The sequence below is a fragment of the Macrotis lagotis genome, chromosome 1 (assembly GCF_037893015.1).
Source record: "Macrotis lagotis isolate mMagLag1 chromosome 1, bilby.v1.9.chrom.fasta, whole genome shotgun sequence".
In the NCBI taxonomy this organism is placed as follows: domain Eukaryota; kingdom Metazoa; phylum Chordata; class Mammalia; order Peramelemorphia; family Peramelidae; genus Macrotis; species Macrotis lagotis.
The window spans coordinates 645,402,078-645,421,482 of NC_133658.1; the positions used below are offsets into that span (position 1 = coordinate 645,402,078).

The following is a 19,405-nucleotide window of genomic DNA, read 5'->3' on the forward strand; positions in this document are numbered from 1 at the left end:
TTAGGTCCCATACAGAACTTACCAGAGTTCTCTCATTCTGTTACAAATGAAGCATTCCCTTGAGCTCCCATTTAACTCACTCTTCATTTCAAAATAACTCCCCCTTTTATTTATTTCTAGTGATGTAACTTCAATCTTAGACTGCTTTTCCTCTGGGTAGGGGTGGAGGCAATAGAGCATCCAGAAGATTGACAGGACTGCTTTTTTCTTGTTTGGGGTCCCAAAAGTATAGGGAGAGAAGTATGCTATAGAATATAAAGGAAGCTGCTTCAACATTCCTCAACAAGGAGAGGAAATAAAATATAACAGTTCTTAACATTATATAGGATATAATCAATTAATCAGAACCTAATTAACAAAAAAAATACAATTAGATTTTCTCCCTTTTTTCTTCCTCCCTCTCACCTTGCATTCTGCTTTTAGGAGAAAGAGGCAAGTGACAAAACAAAGTAGATGATGACAGAGGTTTATTCCAAAAAGTTACTTCCAAAGCATGTCCAGTGATTGATATAATACATCCTTATCTTCCAGTCTTTATCTACAATAATGTGTACTTCAGCATGTACAGTGGAAAAAACATCATATTTGACACCAAGAGGTCTGAGTCTGATTGGCTCTTCAATCCTGGTTAAACTATCTATGTGACCTTGAGCAAGTCACTTTCCATCTCATGGCCTCTATCTCTTCATCTGATGATGGTTATTTTTCATTCAAGGAGGTGATGCCATGACAAGCAAGTAAATTGGATTTGAGTGAGAGGGTGCTGTGCTAAGTCATCAGAGTTCCACCAGAATCATCTGGGTCCAATGGCCAGATATGAATCAGAATGAGTGGAAATGGCCCTGGTCAGGGTCAAGTGACTTGCCCCAAGGTTACACAACTAGTAATTGTCAAGTGTCTGAGGGTGGATTTGTACTCAGAGCTCTGGAGATAGTACTCTATGTACTGTATCACTAGCTGCCCCCTCATCTATAAAATAACCAGATTTTCTCTAAGTATTTTCCAGTTCTAAATCCTATGATATTCACTGTGAAAACTACCAGATATTGCAAGATTGACAATTATCATTCAATCTGTCAATCAACAAATATTTAGTGATCATCCACAATATGAAAGCACTGCATTAGGCACTGAAGGTCATGGGTGGTATGAGGTATGATCTCTGTCTTCCAGGATGTCACAGTTTAGTTGGCCAGGTAAAGTACAGCACCTGAAAAAAAAAAGTTAAAGAACCAAGGAAAAGGAATTAATCAACAAACATCAATAAATGCTTAATTTATTACTTAATAAATGAATAAAAAGTATTTCATATTTGTCAGGCACTGTGCTAGGCACTGGGGATTCCAAGAAAAGTGTGACACTTTCTGCCCTCAAGGAACTTTCATTCTGTCAGCATATGACATTTAATCCCCTGGTTATAAACCAAATCAATGTTTATAGGCAAGAAGTGCCAAAAGCTTAGAGAGGCTTTGGAATGAGAAGGGAGATGAGATACTTTCCCAGTAGTAGTCGTCCAGTCACCAGCCTTTTGAGATTCATTTATTCTGCTTGCATGCACAACTAGCCCTGCTCTTCTGATCATTGATATCCCTTGTGGGGGCTGTGGAATCCCCAGGAAAAAAAAGATATCTAAGAATAGAATCAATGAATCACATGAATTCACACCTTCCAGGGTGACCTCCATGCCTGCCTACTACTGAGCCACATGAGAGATTGGACAGTAGTTGTATGGGAACTGGAAAGAGAAATGAGGGTTTTATATGTATGTTTGCTCAGTACTTGTGACCTGTAGCTGCTCCTGAATGTCTGAGGTCAAATGCCAGAAACTTCATCTAGGTGGAATGACTCAGCCTTTTTTGGTATGGATGACCTATTTCCACCCCACCCCCCATACATAGAGAATTCTCAACAGTAGCGCAGATGCATATAGCTCAGAGACTAAAAGCTCTCATCTGAAGAAACAGTTTTAAATAGGAACAAAAGAAATAGAGTTCAGCTATAAGGAATAATGCCAATTATCAGGTTGGTTAAATAGAGGAAAGAGTTTTTAAAGGAGGTTGAGGAATCAAGAGTGTATATGTGGTGTAGTGGTGGCCTACTGAATTTGGAAGAAGACTGAGTTTGAAATCCTGACAATTTATTCTTTGTTTCATATTCCCCAAGTAATTTTTGCACTTAATACTAGAAACCCTTCCTAAAGGTCATCAAGTATGATTTCTTCATTTTACAGTTAAAAAAACTGAGGCCAAGAGAGTTTAAATGCCTGAAATAATGCAACTAGTAATAACTAAAGCTAGTATTTAAATCTATTTGACTTTTAGTCTTTTAGAAGTTCTTGGAGATTAGGAGTTTCAAGGAAATGTATCTACAAACCCCATCTCTCTTCCCCAGTTCCCACAACCATCTTTCTTGAACTGTTCAGCAAGAATTTAGGCTTAGGTCAATTATTCTCTTACTTCCAAGGGCCATTTGAATATAACATCATTCACTTGCTATATTTATCAAACATTTAATTAATTTACCCCTAAAACTTCCCTAGATTTATTGAATTTCAAGTCCTCCCTGTGGTTGCCAGGGCAGCGCCAAGCCTGTAGGTTGGTTTTATGACCTGTAGGTTGAACATTACCTGTCCCTGTTCTAGGGGTTGTGTAGTACAATGGAAAGGATACTAACTAGAATCAGAGGACCTGTATTCAAATCCCATTTCTGATACTACAGAGGTGACCTAGGGAATGTCACAACCTTGATAAGCCTTGCTTTCTTTCATTGTAAAATGAGGAGTCCTGGATTCTCTGATATCCCTTTAGCTCTTCTAGTACTAAAATCCTTTGATCACCTATCAAAGCTTACCTGTTAAACCACTTTTTCAAGCTATGTTGCAAAGACTAATGGAGAAACTACCAATTGAAGTAAGATTTAACTCCTGCCCCTAAATTCCATTGCAAACTGAATGAAAAAAAAGGAAAATTTCTTTGAGTCATTTCTTTTTTTTTTTTGAAGAAGAGTTTGGACTGGGCAATCTCTAAAATTCTCTGATTTGCAGTCACCTGTGAACCTAACTAGGTGTCACAATGGAGAGAAAACAACCGGACCTGGAGTCAGGAAGGCTAGAGTTCAAATCTAGTCTCAGTCATTCACTAACTTAGTGACCCTGGGCAAAGGAGCTAGAGAAGGAAATGAATACCATTCCAGTATCTTTGCCAAGAGAAACACAAACAGGGTTAAAGAGTCAGACACAACTGAAATAAATGAATCTAACTTGAAGAATTAGCAAGTTTGGGTATGAAGACATGTAGGAGGGATAAAGACAGTTTGGTTTAAGACAAGTTGAGTATGAGATGTTGGGCAGGGCAAGGTGGAAATTTACAATGGGTAATTAGAAATGATATTCTAGAGTTTAGGAGAGCTCTAGGCTTTGTCAGGGCAAGAGAGGGAGACAAAGGAGTCAGAAATTGAGAATCACAGTTTAAAGACTGTAAAGGAGAGTAGAGCTGGATCACCAAGGAGTAAAGTATTTGGAGAAGAAAAATAAAAGGGTCAATGATAAAGACTCAAAAATCACCCACATTGGGGGAGAAGATGAAGAGAAACAGTCAATAAGGAAGACCATGGAGTGATAGTTATAGTGGTAGAAGAAGCATGAGAATACAATTTAATAGCTTACCACTCAAAAAGGAGAGAATGACCAAAAGAAATAGAGATTTTACAGTGTTAAGTGCTTCTTCACACAGGTCAAACAAGATGAGAATTAAATAAAATCCTTTGAATTGGGGGAGGGGAGGAATACTTTTTGATTTTAGTATAGGGTGGAGTTGGAAGTCATTTTCCAAAGTATTGAGATGTGTTGGACATAGTGGTAACTTAACAAATTCTTTTTGATGAATGAATAAAGGGTGAAGAAGAGGAGAGGAGGGTAGAATAATTTTTCCAAAAGTTTGGCAGTGAAAAGCAAGAGAGTGACAGAACTAAATGGGAATGGGGCTTCTTTAAGGGACATCTAATTATTTTGTAGGTATTAGGGAAGGAGCTACTGGACAAGGAACAACTGAAGATATGGAAGAGAGAGGAGATGATTAATGGGGGGGAAAACACCCAGAGGGGTTGGTGAGATCAAGGGAACAGATGGAGAAAAGAAGAGATGAAAAGATAGTGAATCTTTGAAGTATGGATAAGAAGCTGATGAATTGGCCTTGGTTTCACTAAAGTAGGTGAGGTCATAAGCTAAAATCAAGACTGAGGGCAGGGTTGGGTTTATCATAGAATCATGGATCTAAAACAGGAAGGGACCTCAGTTCTCTGGACTTGATTTTTTACCGATGAGGAAACTGAGACCCCAAACATGAAAATACTTGTCTAGGATCACATATCTAGTAAAGGTCAGAAGTGAGAATTGAACTTTGGTCCATTGTGTTTAGAGTCATAAATTTTCCCACTGTACCACACTACTGCCTCTAGCAAGGTTTTGAATAGTTGCCTGGGAACTCAGGAAGAGTATAAACAATGAATAAAAGGATTACCAAGGAGGGAAGATATCCAGCTGAAATTAAATGTCATGAATTTGTTACAGGTTAAATCACCATTTTGTAGCTTGTCCAGTAATTCTTAACAATATAGAAATAAGCACAGTCAAAACCAGCATTCAAGTTTATCCCAGGTTGGGGATGGGCAAGGTAAAAATGATGGAGGGACAATGGGGAAAGGGAAGAGTGAAATGGGATTATTCACTTTCAACCTTTACAGAATATACAACTTGAAAGCTAGAAATTCAACTAAAAAGCTGCAAATAAAGTTAGAGACCTGGAAAACTGGCTATACATCCTCCCCTTAGAGCATCAAAAACAAGTAGTAATAATAATAGCAATGATAATAATAATAATAATAATAATACAATTAGCATTTATATAGCACTTTAAGGAGTAAAAAATATATATGAGTCTTGTTTGATTTTCACAATAGCCATGTGAGTTAGGTTCTATTATTGTCTTCATTTTACAAACGGGAAAACAGAAATTCAGTGACTTACCAGGCTAATAAATGCTTAAGGAAGAATTTGATACACTGTGTTACCCAGCTATCTCTAGTTCTTTTTAAGGCTTCCAGTGATGAGAAATTCCCTATCCTAGAAGCTTCTTCCACTTTTGGACAGCTCAAATTGTGAGCAAGTTTTTTTCTTTATGTTGAAGGAATCCAACCCCAGGAGGAGAAAACATTTTCCACCCCAACCACATAAACCATTGTCAATCAGCTTCTGTAATTACCCAACAGGCAGAGCTAGTGCTGCTACCCCCACTCAGCACCCTCCCCCCTCTGCAGATGCGCCTTGTCTCATTAGCCATCTGCCCCCATTGTGCCCAATGACAGCCCACAGAGTATAAGCGGCTGCCCTGCTGGAGAGACAGGAGGATAATATCAGCCATATGAAATCAATACATTCTCAGGCAGCTCTGTCCATGCTCCTCTAATGGGGATGTGGCTAGATTCAAGACATGGGTAATCCTCAGCCAGACTAATTTGTGTCTGGGACCCACAGTTCTAGAGGAATCTTGGGACTTGAAAGGAGTAGTCTAATGAGGCATGATTCCATGAAATAGTGGGGAGTGAGTGGAAGGGGATGCTGCTGGTTGGCAACATGGGTTGCTCAAAGGAGGCCACTCTTCCAACCAAGGATGCCAGAAATAACAGGGGAAGGTGGGGAGGAAGAGAAAGAGGAGGCCTGGAGGAAAATGATGGCATTGCCGAAATTGAGAGGGGAGTAAACTGACCATCTGCCAAATTAGCCTGGACCACTGGTATGTCCAGCCCTCAGTCCCTCCAACATTGCAATCTATTATCTGTGTTATCCTGAACAAGTAAATTAACTACTCTTTGCCTCAGTTTCCCTGTTGTAAAATTGGAGTAATGTACCAAAATGGTAATGATTACACAACTGAGATTAATTCTTAATTTTTAAGATTTCTTCCAATTCCAAATCTAGGAGTCTCTGAGCATCCAAGGAATACAGAGTTGTGTACTGGGTACTGAGGATCAATATGCTGTCCTTTGTAGGAGCTGTTGCTGACCCTTCTCCAATCCATCCTTCACACAACTGCTAGAATTTACATTCCTAAAACATAGATTTGACCCCAGATTCCCCTATTCAAGAAGCTTCCCTATTGCCTAGAGGTTTAAGTACAAAGTCTTCTGTTTAGCATTTAATGCCCTTGATGATCTGACTCCAGGCTGTCACCTAGATTTGCCCTTACATACTTTATGTACTAGCCAAATTGACTACTGATTCTTCCCACACATCCATCTCCTACCTCTAAGCCTTTGCACTTTCCCTGGAATGCTTCTCTTCTGCACTTCCACAACTTGGAAGTCTTAGTTCCCATTATAATTCAGCTTAAGCAGAAAGACATATTAATAGATTTTCCTCGGTTGTTAGAACATCCCCTCCCCTTATTATTTTTTATTTCTTATATACACATACATGTGTATGTGTGTATATGTATATATATATATATATATGTATGCATGTGTGTATGTGTGTATCCTTAAGTTGTATCCCACCAGTAGAATGTAAGCCCCTTGAGGGTAAGGACTGTTTTTAAACTTTATATTCCCAACACCTAGTAGAGTGCCTAGCACAGAAAAGGTACGTAATAAAAGTTTATTGAATAGAATTGTTATGCCTTTTGAGCAGTTTTTTAAAAGAGTTATATTCTTGTGTCTATTCCTGCTTTGTAAGGAAGGGTTCAAATGTCTTGGCCAGGACTCCAAGTCTGACCCTCCTCTGTATAAAGCCAGAAATGAAACCCATAACCTCACTAACTACACCTTATTAACCTTCTTAATCCAGACAAGGGATGGAGGACTGGGAAAGAAATCATTGGAGATTTGAGGATGATGAAGAGTTGCAAGGATGCATAGGGTCTTCAATTATCATACTATCCCACACATAGGTCTTCAAATGTCTCCTGGGGAAGTTCAGTCTTATTTTTCCTTTACTTTCTAACTCTGCTTTCTCTTTCTAATTATCTGTGCATTCCAGGAATTCTCTCTCCAGCGAATGGACAGCCTTCTGGATGACCGGGTCAACATTTTGGGATTTTCTATTTTCAATCAATCCCATGCTTTCTTCCAAGAGTTTGTACAGAGCCTCAACCAATCATGGCAGGAGAATTGTGACCACGTACCCTTCACTGGACCTGCAGTAAGTACATTGATCTTTGAGTCCTCAGTGGACCATTTGATACCCTGTCCCTTGCTGGACAATCCAATTAAGGAGCATTTTTATGGTCAAGATGACTTCCCAAGTGTGTCCCAAAAGCTGATGTGTCACAGCTCCAATTCCACTTGTTTCTATTCGACTACCAAAGTTACTCCCATCAAGGTTTTAGGGCTTCTTCCTACACTCATCAAACCTTATTCCTTCCATTAATCCCTTAAAATCCAGAGCCTATTTTTTTGCATGCCTAAGGAACAAGTTTTCTGAACTTGCCCCTAACTGATCCTCTGAGTTCTATGATAATAAAGTTTCCATTGTTCCTGATCCCATGAGACTATTCTCTAGCTCTCATTTATAGAAAATTTTACAGTTTTACAAGAGACTTTCCTTACAACTACCCAGTGAAGTACCTGGTGTAGATCTTATCATCTCTGTTTTATAGATGAGAGAACTGAGGTTCAAAGAGGTCAAATGACTTTGTCTAAATAGCAGAGTCCAACTGGAATCCAATTTGGCTATGAATCCAATATTATATAGTCTAAAACTTTGTGCCTTTTTCTCTTCCCTATCTTCATTAGCAATGTTAGCAACTTAGGAATTCCATCTTCCATCTCCATCCATCCTTCTACTCCTAATTCTACAAATAGAGGCATCTCTGTGCATGCCATGGAAAGATAATGTAGGGAACCTGGGGCTAAAGAACAGTAGAAACAGAGAAGAGGACAGCTGTGAGGGTGGAATTGATGAGGGATTAGCACCATTATTTGGGACTCTTATCTTATTATTCAGAAATACTTGGAAGTCCCCTAAAGCCAAGGGTGTGCTGAAGGCAGCTTGAACTAGTTTTCTGATTGTTAAGTTTTCAGTGTGAACATTTACACCTCAGAAATTCAGCAGATGCCACAAATCAGGGATTGATTTATTGTTTCATTGATTGCCCAGGCTTAGAAAAGTGACAGAGAAAATGTTAATAATGCATATTAAATGTAAAAGAGTGTCCTGCACACATTTCTGTCCCCAGAAACAGGTTGTTAAATACTAGCACTCCCCTGCCTAGAGCTCAGGGCCAGATGATTACACAGGAAGTTTTAGGATGATTTTGTATTCTCATGGCCTAGCTTGGAATCAGAGAAGATTGGATCTGAAAGGGAACTTAGAGACCATCTAGCACAATTCCTAAATTTTTACAGAAGAGCAAAGTAAAGAAGAGAGAAGGGAACTATCTCTTCCTAAGTCACACAAGTTAATTATGGCAGACCCATGCTTAGAGCTTAGGTCTCCAACTTCTAGGTCAGAGGACTTTCCATTATGCCAGGCTTCCACCTACCCACACCTGTGTTTCCCAGGACTCTTCTATGCACTTTTCCTCTTTCTTTGATATCCTTAACCTTGACATTCTACAGACTTATGTAGGTGAAGGTTTTTCCTATTTAAGTTTTCCTCTCCTAATATTTGTGTCATGAATGACAAGTCCCCTCAGGTTAGAAGTCTGGGTTTGCCTCTTGGTTTATGCTACTGTGTCAGTCCCAGGATCAATTGTGCTTGCTGGAGTTCCATTGGAATAATTGTGGGGAGTGGAATTAAAGGGGCCTAATTAAGGAGGATGAACTGAAGAACATTTTTTTTTATTAAAAGGAAATAATATTCATAGTTATTGATTAAAGGAACAGGAAGAGAGGAAAAGGACCCATGATATAAAGTAGTTAGGCAGCAGAACCAATGACCAAATGGTGAAATATTTGATAGCATTAAGCAATAAGTAGCCCAGAGAGTGGGCAGTTAGATGTCAGGTTTTCATATATATATATACATATATATCCATTTGGGGCTTTTTTGATAAAGATACTGGAGTGGTTTGGTTTGTTATTTCTTTCTCCAGCTCATTTTATTGATGAGGAAATTGAGGCAAAGAAGGTTAAATGACTTACCCAGAGTTACACAGTTAGGAAATTTCTGAGACCAGAGTTGAACTCAAGAGGATGAGTCTTACTGACTCCAGGCTCAGCACTCTAGCCACTGTGCTCCAACTATTGCAAAGTTTTATTGACATAAACTTAAAGTTGTCTCTTTACTGCTCCCACCTTTGATCCTGGTTCTTCCTTCTGCCCATCAGGCTAAACAAGTATAGTTCCTCTTCCACAAGAGAACCCTTCAAACATGTGAAGAAAGTGATTCTGTGCCCCTTGAGGACCTAAACATCAACATTTCCTTCATTGGATCCCTATATGTCATAGCCTTTAGACCCTGGGTCAATCTAGTTGCCTTCCTCTTGATACTCTCCAACTTAACCTTTTTTTTCCTAAATAATGTCCCCAAAATAGAACAGAGCGTTCCAGATGTGTTCTGACTAGGGCAGAGCATAAGGCAATGTTTACATTCTTATTCCCAGATGTTTATACCTTTATTCCCAAATTTGCATTAGGGTTTTTTAAACTGCCATATCACATTGTTGGCCCACATAGAACTTGTCATACACCAAAATCCCAAGTCTTTTTTTTTAACAAATAAAAAGTCATCTAAGACTACTTTCCATTAGCTATTATACTTGTGAGAATGAGTTTTCAAGCCCAAGTGTAAGATTTTATGTTCATCCTTATTGAATTCCACATTATGTAGATTTAGCCTAATATTCTCACCTGTTAAGATCTCTTTGGATCCTGTATCATCCAATATCCTGCTAGTTTTGGGTCACCAAAATATTATGATGATGATGATCCCTATGTCTTTATCCAAGGTATAAAAGGTTGAGTGGTTCAGGATCCAACGCAGAACTCTAGAGCATTTTCCTGTAGACCCCTGCCAAGCTAACATCAAATTATTAACAATAATTCTTTGAGCCCAGCCATTCAACCAGTTCTGAATTCATCTAAGTGTACTATCAGGTAGCCCACGTCTTGCTATCTTTCCTGCAAGAATAGCATGAAAGGCTTTATTCAAATACTTTAACTAAAATCTTGGTAAATTATATCAACCTCATTACCCTGACTTACAAATTTAGTAATTCTGCTGAAAGAGGAAATAAGGTTAGTCTGGCATAACCTGTTCTTAATTAAGCCTCACTGACTTAAGTGTGATAACCAGTTCCTTTTAAAGATATTCACTAACCATCTCTTTAATAATGAATGCTCAAATTTTTGTAGGAATCAAAGTTCGTTGGTCCGTAGTTTGCAGACTCTTTTCTTTTTCCTTTTGAGGAAACCAGGACATTTATTTGCCTTATTCCTGGTCTGCAGGAACCTTTTTGTTCCCTACTATCTTTAAAATACAGCTCAGCAAACATGTCCACCAGTTCTTTCCAGATCCTCAATTCTAGACCAGGGCACAATGAATGGAGGAGACCTCTAGTCAGGAAGTCCTGGGTTCAGATGCCAGATTTGTTACTACTGAGTTCTATGATCTTCAGTACGTCCCTTAACCTTTCTCAGAGTAGGTTTCCTCTTCTTTAAATTTGAGGAGTTGGGCTCAAGATTCTAAATTCCTTTACATCTCTAAAGTTATAGCCCAATGATTTAAGCTGTCCTTTCATTAAATGTTCACACTTCCCCAGTTCCTAGACCTTACAAAGACAATTTAGGAATACTCAATTTTTTTTATATCTGTACTACCTTTGATAGACACAGGATAACAGGCAGAGATTTCATGGTTGTAGTGACCATGACCACTACACCTGTCCTAACTAATTCTCTGAGAGTAATCAGATCTGTTCTGGTTGCACTTCTGCTAATCAACCAAAAGGTAGCTGTTGAATATATGGAATATACAAGGATACTGTATCTAATGCTGTATATGTTATAAGAATAAAAAGCCATATAAGATCTAGTTCCTGTTCCTAGGGAACTTAGGGTCTAGTTGCAAAGAGAAAACGAGAGGGTTAGGCATGATGGTCACTGAGATCCCTTGCAGACATAACATTTCTTTTCTCTCTAAAAGAGACTCATATAACAACACAAAGCAATTCCTATGAGGTGCTGACAGAGAAATAAGTAATAGAGAAATAAGAACTCCATGAAACACAGGAAAGAAGATTGAACCTCCTGGGTTACTGGGGCTAGAATAGCCAAAGAAGACATCTTGGATTAGGAATCATTTGAACCAGACCTTGAAGGATAAGTATGTTCTGAGAAGTGGAGAAGATAGGAAAGGGCATTGAAGTTAGGGAGGATGTGGTAAGCAAAGATGCTGAGGTGGAAGAGTACAGGAAGAGCTGTCATTTGGGCACAGATGGATTTCAATTCAATTTCAAAAATTAGTTAAATGTTAACTGTGTGCAGAATATCATGCTAGATCTTAGGAGACAGAGAGACACACTTCTTTTCTGTTATGGAGCTTACAGTCTATTAGGAGGATATGACACAAATGCAGATCAATGAAATAGAAAATAAAGCATGTAAGAAATGTATAAAAGAAATTTCTTTTAAACTTAGTGAGAGGGTAACTGGGAGGAAGCTTCATGAAAGTGGCAGCATCTGAGTTAATCTTTAAATAAGGGAGAGGAATTCAGCAGGAGAAAAGGTAAGGGAATATCTCTCAGACATAGAGGAAATATGGTACTAGGATGTTATGGAGTACATTCAGATAATGAAGAATAGTCCAATTTGACTGGAGGGCATACTGTGATATAGGGTGGTGACATAAGAAGGGCCTCTGGCAATTGGAAAGCAAAAAGATGCCACTGGTAAGGGAGAAGTTGGAAAAGTATGATTGCTAAAGGAGAGTTGAAAGGAATGAGGATTATGAACTGAAAACAAGGGACTCATTTTAAAATAACTAGCACTGCCTCTTCCTTTGTGATTGGAGAGAAGTGAAGTAATTTTGCTGTGATATTTTAAAGGGAGAAAGAGGAGAAAATGAGAGGATCTTCTTTCAAATGACCTCCATCTTCTCAATGAAGAAGGAGTTTAAGTCATTTGATATAAATTTGAGGACTGGGAATTCAGTAGGGATATTGAACAGAGGAACAGAGAGAGAAAGGTTTGAAATAGTTGCTATGGGGTATATTGGGGAGTCAGTAATAGAAAGAATATTAATCATCAATTAGAGCTCAGCTTAGTTGTGTACTGTGAATTTATAGTGAATAAAATCAGCTCAGTTTCATGACTTCCTCAAGAGATGTTTAGTAGTTGCCTGGGAACAGGAGTAAAGAAATAATTCGAAGACTAATCTAATTAATATTTGTCCACCATCTCTGGGCTTATAACCTATATGATCTTGTGCAAGTCACTTAATCTTCCCAAACCTCAGAAACCTTATATGTAAAATGAGGGTTTTGACTTGGCTTCCCTTTTAGTTCTAGATCTATGACCCTATGGTGCTTTAAGTTTTCCCAAAGTTCTTTATACATTTGATCTCATTTATGAGAAGTAATGAATATTGTGAGTACAAAGAAGCAATCAAAATTTAATGCTGCAAAATTAGAAAGACTGTTTTGAAGCCAATAAAACAATATTAGAAGGTCTTCCCTCCTTTACAGAGGTGTAGGACTATTGTATGGACATTATCACAGTAGTGAGCTAGACTACATAACTTCTGAGGTCCCTTCTATCTCTAAAGCTATGATCCTATGGTGTGTTGATTGTGGTAGAACACACATAAAGATGATGATCTGTACATGAGGTTTGGTAGAAGGTGAGAGGGAATTCTAGAGTGGTGGCTAGTGACATATAAAGTGTTGGAATATAACTTCAAGCTTGGGCATGGAAGCAATTGAAACTAAAGGGTGGAGATGGACAGGGGCAATGGGATAGGTCAAAAGATCCTGGAGTGGTAAATAACAAGTTTCATCTGAATGGAAGAGTTGGAATGAAAATAAAGGAAGCTTAATTTTCTCCAAGCCTTAGCAATACAGCTCTGCTAATCATATTTTTAAATGAGCTATTTATTTGAGGCTGTCCTGTAAGCCATAAGCATCCATAAGGAGCTAAGAAAAGATATCTAAAACTAATAGCATCATTCTGTAAATCATCCTGTAATCTAACCTCAGGCCCAAGGGTTGAGTGGGTTGTGGTATACAAACCCACCAGGATATCTCAAAGACTGTCTCAATATTGATAGTTTTTTTTCTTACCCATTCCATGGACTTCTTGGAGAAAGGGAACCTGAGTTAGGCATGTAATTCCAAGTCTGCCATTCTCACGTTAGGTATAGATAAGTTCCTTGATTCTTTTTCTTATAAAATGGGTACCATCTTTTGCCAAAAAGCTTGTGAAAATTTTATGGTTTGCTTTCCTATTACAATGTACTTTAAATATGAGATCAAAAAAGTCCAAGTCATTTCATTCATTATATTTATCATACTTACAATCATCCAGTTGAAAAGGACCCTAGTCCAACCTCAGATGAGGAAACTGAAGTCCAGAGAAGTAAAAATTAATTTCCCCAAAGTTTTACAGCCAAGTTAGTAGTAGGTCCAAGACCAGAATTCAAGTCTCCTACCCCATAAGCCAGTTTCCCCTTGGAACTATTATGCCTACAGAATTCTTATTAAATGGGAAAGGGTTTGAGTTACTCATATTTTGGAGTAGCTAGGTGGCACAATGGATAGAGCACGGCCTTGGAGTCTGGAGTCCCTGAGTTCAAATCCAACCTCAGACACTTAATAATTGCCTAGCTGTGTGACCTTGGGCAAATCACTTCACCCCATACCATGCCAAAAAAAAGAAAAAGAAACAATTGAGTTACTCCTATTTTCAATTGAGAACATTGAAGTTAGATGAAATGATATATCCAAGTACACATGGCAAGTCAGGAACAGAATCACAGTCTCCTGTTTCCCAGGTCCAATGGAGACTTTCACTTCACTCTAGGCTTTTCTTGGGAAGGAGTGAGGGTGGATAGATATATTGCCTTGGGAAAGTGAGAAGATGAAACAGCGGTAACAACAATGACAACAGCCACACGCCTCTCCCTGAGCCTCTTGCTATGGCAATGACCTTACTGAAGAGCAGCACGTCTCCCCACCTGCCTTGTTGTGTTCTGGAATTCCCTGTGCAAACAGCCTGGCCCTTTTATGTGACAGTGCTGCTAAAGAGCACAAAGAAAGATGGAACACAGCCCCAGTGGGGAAACAACCTTGAGTTGTCTTCCTCTGCCCTGCCTTCAGAATAGAAAGCATTCACTTGTTTGGAGTTCTCCCCTCACCCATATCCTTTCTATGTTTCTCCCCTCCTCCCCTCTTTTCTCCCCTTTTCTTTCTTTTTCAACAATTCTTTTATTTTTTGGTCTTTTCTCCTCCCCTCATCTTTCCCTTTTCCTCTTCCATCCTCTTTTTTACTTTCTCTCTCATTCTCCCTTTTCTTCCCTTTTGCCTCCCCTCCCCCTGTCTCCCTCTTATTTTACGTTCCTTCCCCTTACCCCTTTCTTCTTATTTCTCTTCCTCCACAATTTCCTTCTCCTTATTTTCTTTTTCTCCTTTTCCTCTCATTGAATTTTTTGATCCCTCTCTCCATCTTCTCCTCTTTTCCTATCCTTTGATCACATGACACCAAGTTTATGTGTGGTAGGTATATTCCTAGATAAATTTAGGAGCTATCTCCTAAGAAGCAGGAGGGTTAGTGGCCAAACTGAAATAAAAAAACAGAAACAACTTGTCTCTGAGCATCATGTCACACACCTGCTGTACCTGCCAGGCAAATAGCAAAAACTTTTTGTTTCTCCATGGGGATAGGGGAGAGAGAGTCCCATGATTGAATAGAGGAGTAGAACCACTTGTTCACATGTCATTCTCATTAATCACATTGCAAAGAAAGAAAATCGTGGAAAATCATTAAAATTACAGATGGCTAGATTAAGTAATTAGAATTCAGGCTAAAACAGATGTTCGTAATTAAGTGTTTATTTCATTGAATAAAATCCAGATTGTAAAGTCTATTTCACAGGATTTTAATAGTCTTCCACTCCTGGTATTATCTTTGGGGGCAAAGTTACAGTTGACAGCAGTTTGAGGTTAAAGCTTTTCCCAGCCTCAAGAGGATACTGGCATCTCAGTTGGCTTGAAAGGTGGGTGGTAGGGGATTGGGAGCTCAACTATATTGCTCTTTCAGGAAAAAAAAATCTCAGACACTTCTCCCAAATCACAAGCAACAAATCTTAATTTATACAGTGTCTCTCATGCCCCTAAGCAACTTACAAACAAATTTTAAAAAACAATGAACTGAAATGAAAATATAAAAAAATTCTTAGAACTGGAGATTCCCTACCAACTAATGTTTCAGTTACAAGAGAAAGGAAATTATTTTAAATGAGGGTTCAACAATCTGAAAAAAATTATAATTTGAAGAAAAACCAATTCAAGAGGGAAGAACAGAGTGATAAGGACATAAAAAGAAACAGTACAAATAAAAAAGACAGGAAAAAGAAGAGAGAGAGGATAAAATAGGCTATGGAAAGTGTAAACTAGGAAAGAGGACAACAGACAGAGGGAGAGAAATAGAGACAGACAGAAAGAGGTCATACAGACTGTTAACTGAGAAATGTACAGTATGATGTGATTTAGCAGAGTTGCTTTCATTCTGACTGTAGCCCTAAATGCTTTCCAGAGCTAAATTAGTAAATAATAGCAGAGGGAAAAGCAATTAGAAGAGCAAAAAGGATGTTTCAGGATGAAGATTTGAAAGTAGATGGGAAAAGTTGATGAGGCAAAGAAATTAGAGACTTTGCTAACAGAGGTGAAATTGGATGAGGGGAAGGGAGTTTGGGTAAAAAGGAAGATAAATAGAAGAGAAGACAGAATCAGGTTCAGAGAGGATTCATTGAGAAGTAGATTCTGAGACCTTAAAGGGAAGTGGAAAAAATAAATCCCTATCCTGTCTATATCCCCTTTACCTTGCCCTATGAGCCCAGTCCAAGTCTTTCAAGAATCTCTTGGGCTAAAAGGAATGGGAAAAGTAAATGGAGCCTAGGAAAAAACTGGGGCCTTACAGAGAAGAATTAGGTGTCTGAGGAAAGGTGCCTAGGTTATAGAATATTATCACCTCACACTAGATAAACTAATCCAAGAAAACAAGTAAAGGTTAATTGATGTCCTAGAACAATCTCCCTTCTAAGGAAGGTCCTTTGATTATGGGATTCTAGATTTAGAGCCTGAAGGACAAACCACTTCATTTTTCCAGAGAGGTTATACAAATTTCCTAGGATCACAGAACAAGTAAGGTAGAGAAGTGGGATTCAGGTCCAGGTAATCTTTCTCCATATCCATTTCCTCCAAGAGGAGACATGCATTTTTGGCAAATCCTCCCACCCATCAACATCCTATTCTGTTATCACAGAATATAAAGTATCAACTACAATGGTCATGGTAGAAGATCATTCAGAATTCCCTAATTAGGGATCTCAAAGAAAATTGTCAACAAGTACTCTTTGAATTCTATGTACGTTGGCTCCTTGTTAATAATACATCAATAACCCCTCAAAAATCTAATCAGGATGGAACTATGTGGTAGATGGGAATTTGGAGTTTGATAGTGGGAAGTAAGACTTGGGAAGATTAGCCTAAAAGCTTTCAAACTTCAGTGCAACTAGGTGGCGTAGTGGATAAAGCACCGGCCTTGGAGTTAGGAGTACCTGGGTTCAAATCTGGTCTCAGACACTTAATAATTACCTAGCTGTGTGGCTTTGGGCAAGCCACTTAACCGCAAAAACATGAAAAAAAAAGCTTTCAAACTTCAAATGTGACTATACTACATAAGGCTCCTTAGAGAGAAGGGTGGCTTTAATGAAAGGGGAAATAAGATTGAGTGTCCTGGAAGAATTAATGGATCCATGAAGTTGCCAGAATTCCTACTCCCCTTTTTTTCTTTCTCTTCTCCCGTACTTTGTCTTCCACATGGATCTGATCCAATCATTTGGACATATGGAAGAGAAGGGAACTAACAGAACTGTAGGCAGAGCAAGGTAATTTATCTGAACTCATCAGAATTGAATGGATTGCTCAAATAATTAATCAAGTATAGGGAGCTACTGGTGAAGAACTTTCACAACTAATGCAGTTCAGTACTTTCCAAATTATAATCTAGGGCATTGACAAATTAATGTTTGGCCAGGATCATGCAATCAGTATATATCAAGGCTGGATTTTAACACAGATCTTTCTGAATCCAAAATGCATTCTTCACCCGCTACACTACACTACTTCTCAACAATCATTATAGCTGATGTTTCTATAGCACTGAAATTACTTCATTTAATTCTTATAATAATTTTTTTGTAGTGGGTGCTTTTATTATCACCATTTCACAGAGGAGGAAACTAAAAAAGACAAAGGCTAAGTGATTTGTTTTGTTAGTAAGTATCTGAGATGGAATTCGAACTGGGGTCTAGCTAGGATTCACATCACTTTGCCATACTGTCTTTACCAGGTAGAAAACCTGGAGTACTCTGAACAAACATTTTTGAACAGCCCAGTAAAGACATGATAATTCATTAAGCTCCAGGCCCCCCCCATCCAAATGCTTACTGAGATTTAAAGCCACCTTTTAGATTTAGATAGCCCCCCCAAATAACAGTTAATGAGCTCTAAATGGGCAAAAAGGCATAACAGAAAAAGAATCTTAAATCAAGTGATTTAGGTTCTAATCTTTGCCCTACCATTAATTAGGCAAATGACCTTGGCCAACTCACTTTGCATTGCAGTGTTTAGAATGGAAATAGTTTCACTTCTCTGAGATTCACCTTCTACAACTATGAAGTGAATGTGGGGGAGAGGGGAGGATTAGGGAGTATTTACTGACTCTTCCATTCCTGGAAAGTCTACCACTAATTGCAGAAGTCTAAAAATATACAGATCATTGACGGTAGAGGGGAAGAAGGGTTAGAGAAAGTATATAGCACAACAGCTAAGTCAAAAGAACCAGCAAGGACATGAGAGGGAATGTATGCACTTGAAAGTGAAGTCAGATTGCTGAAGGTTCCTTCCAAATCTAAGATTCTGAAGGACTATGAACCAGAAACCCTGGTCAAAAGAAGAAGTTTATTCTCATGTCATGGTGCTCTTGCAACAGCACTTCACAAATTATAGATAGATAGATAGATAGATAGATAGATAGATAGATAGATAGACAGACAGATAGATAGATAGTTTTTAATAAATAGAAGTTCTAGATAGATAACTGTTATTAAGAACTTCCTAGTCTGTACTAGGCATAGCGATACAATTATAAGCCAGCAAAACAGCCCCTGATTTCAAGAACCCTGCATCCTAAAGGAGAGAGAGAATACATATAAAGGGAAGCTGGAAAGGGAAGGAAGTACCAATTGGATAGCATGGTGTGGATATAGGGGGAGTTCAAAAGTTGCTGGGGAAATGAAGATGATAACTGGAGTGCAGACAGAGTGAAATCAAGCCAAAATGTATTACATGCTTACTGTGTATAAGTCATTTGTTAACATTTGAAGTGGGATACAAAGTTCTGAAAAGGTAGAGTACTTGCCCTAAATAAACTTAGAAAAAACTTTCTCTTACAGAGATAACTAAAAGGCACAAGAATTCATGATAAGTACATTAGAGATTGTAAAACAATGTGCCATATGATTTTTGAGATGGAAGGCTGATACTAACTGAGAAATGATGGAGGGTTTCATGGAGGAGATGACATTTGAGTTAGACAAAGGATGAATAGAAACTTAGAATCAAATCCTGACTAACCTTGGTATACTAATCCAGTCATATTTTGATTCTTTTAAATCCTGTGGATAGTCAAGTTGGGCTGACCATTAATAAAAGAAAGATATTGCTCAGGGGAGAAAGGATTATAAAAAGCAGGCACTGACAGATGTAGCAGCTTTGAGAAACATCAAGTGAGAAATTGGGAGAGCCCCACGTCAGATGAAGAGAGAACCAAAGATGCAAAGGGGCAGGTAATAAGATGAAGAGGAATGAGCTGAAGTTGATGGATAGGAGAAGGCAGCAGAGAAACTGGTGGAATCTAGCTGGCTGGCTCAACAGAGAAGACCAAAGAGTTTTACACAGAGCCCTGACAACAGAATTTAATTTGCTCGAAAAAACATTTGCCTGATGACATCTTAACCATCTTTAAAGCTCAGATTAAATGTTACCTTCTCAATGATATCTTTATTATTCTTCCCATCAATACTGACCTTCCTTCTCACATCATCCAAATCCTTTATAGAGCACCTATCACATATCATCTTGTATTTGAGTTACATGTTTGCCATCTTATTCCTTTAGTAGAGGGTGAGAAACAA

General features: G+C 38.4%; 1 protein-coding gene across 8 annotated transcripts in view; it reads left to right on the forward strand.

Annotated features, from left to right (window-relative positions):
* The window catches only part of GRIK4 (glutamate ionotropic receptor kainate type subunit 4), a 685,181-nt gene that overhangs the window by 461,919 nt on the left and 203,857 nt on the right, over nucleotides 1-19,405 (forward strand). For all 8 annotated transcript variants that reach the window (XM_074215289.1, XM_074215290.1, XM_074215285.1 and 5 more), the window contains one exon: nucleotides 7,031-7,192. In XM_074215289.1, the coding sequence (XP_074071390.1) occupies nucleotides 7,031-7,192 (162 nt within the window). The remainder of the gene's footprint in view (nucleotides 1-7,030; nucleotides 7,193-19,405) is intronic.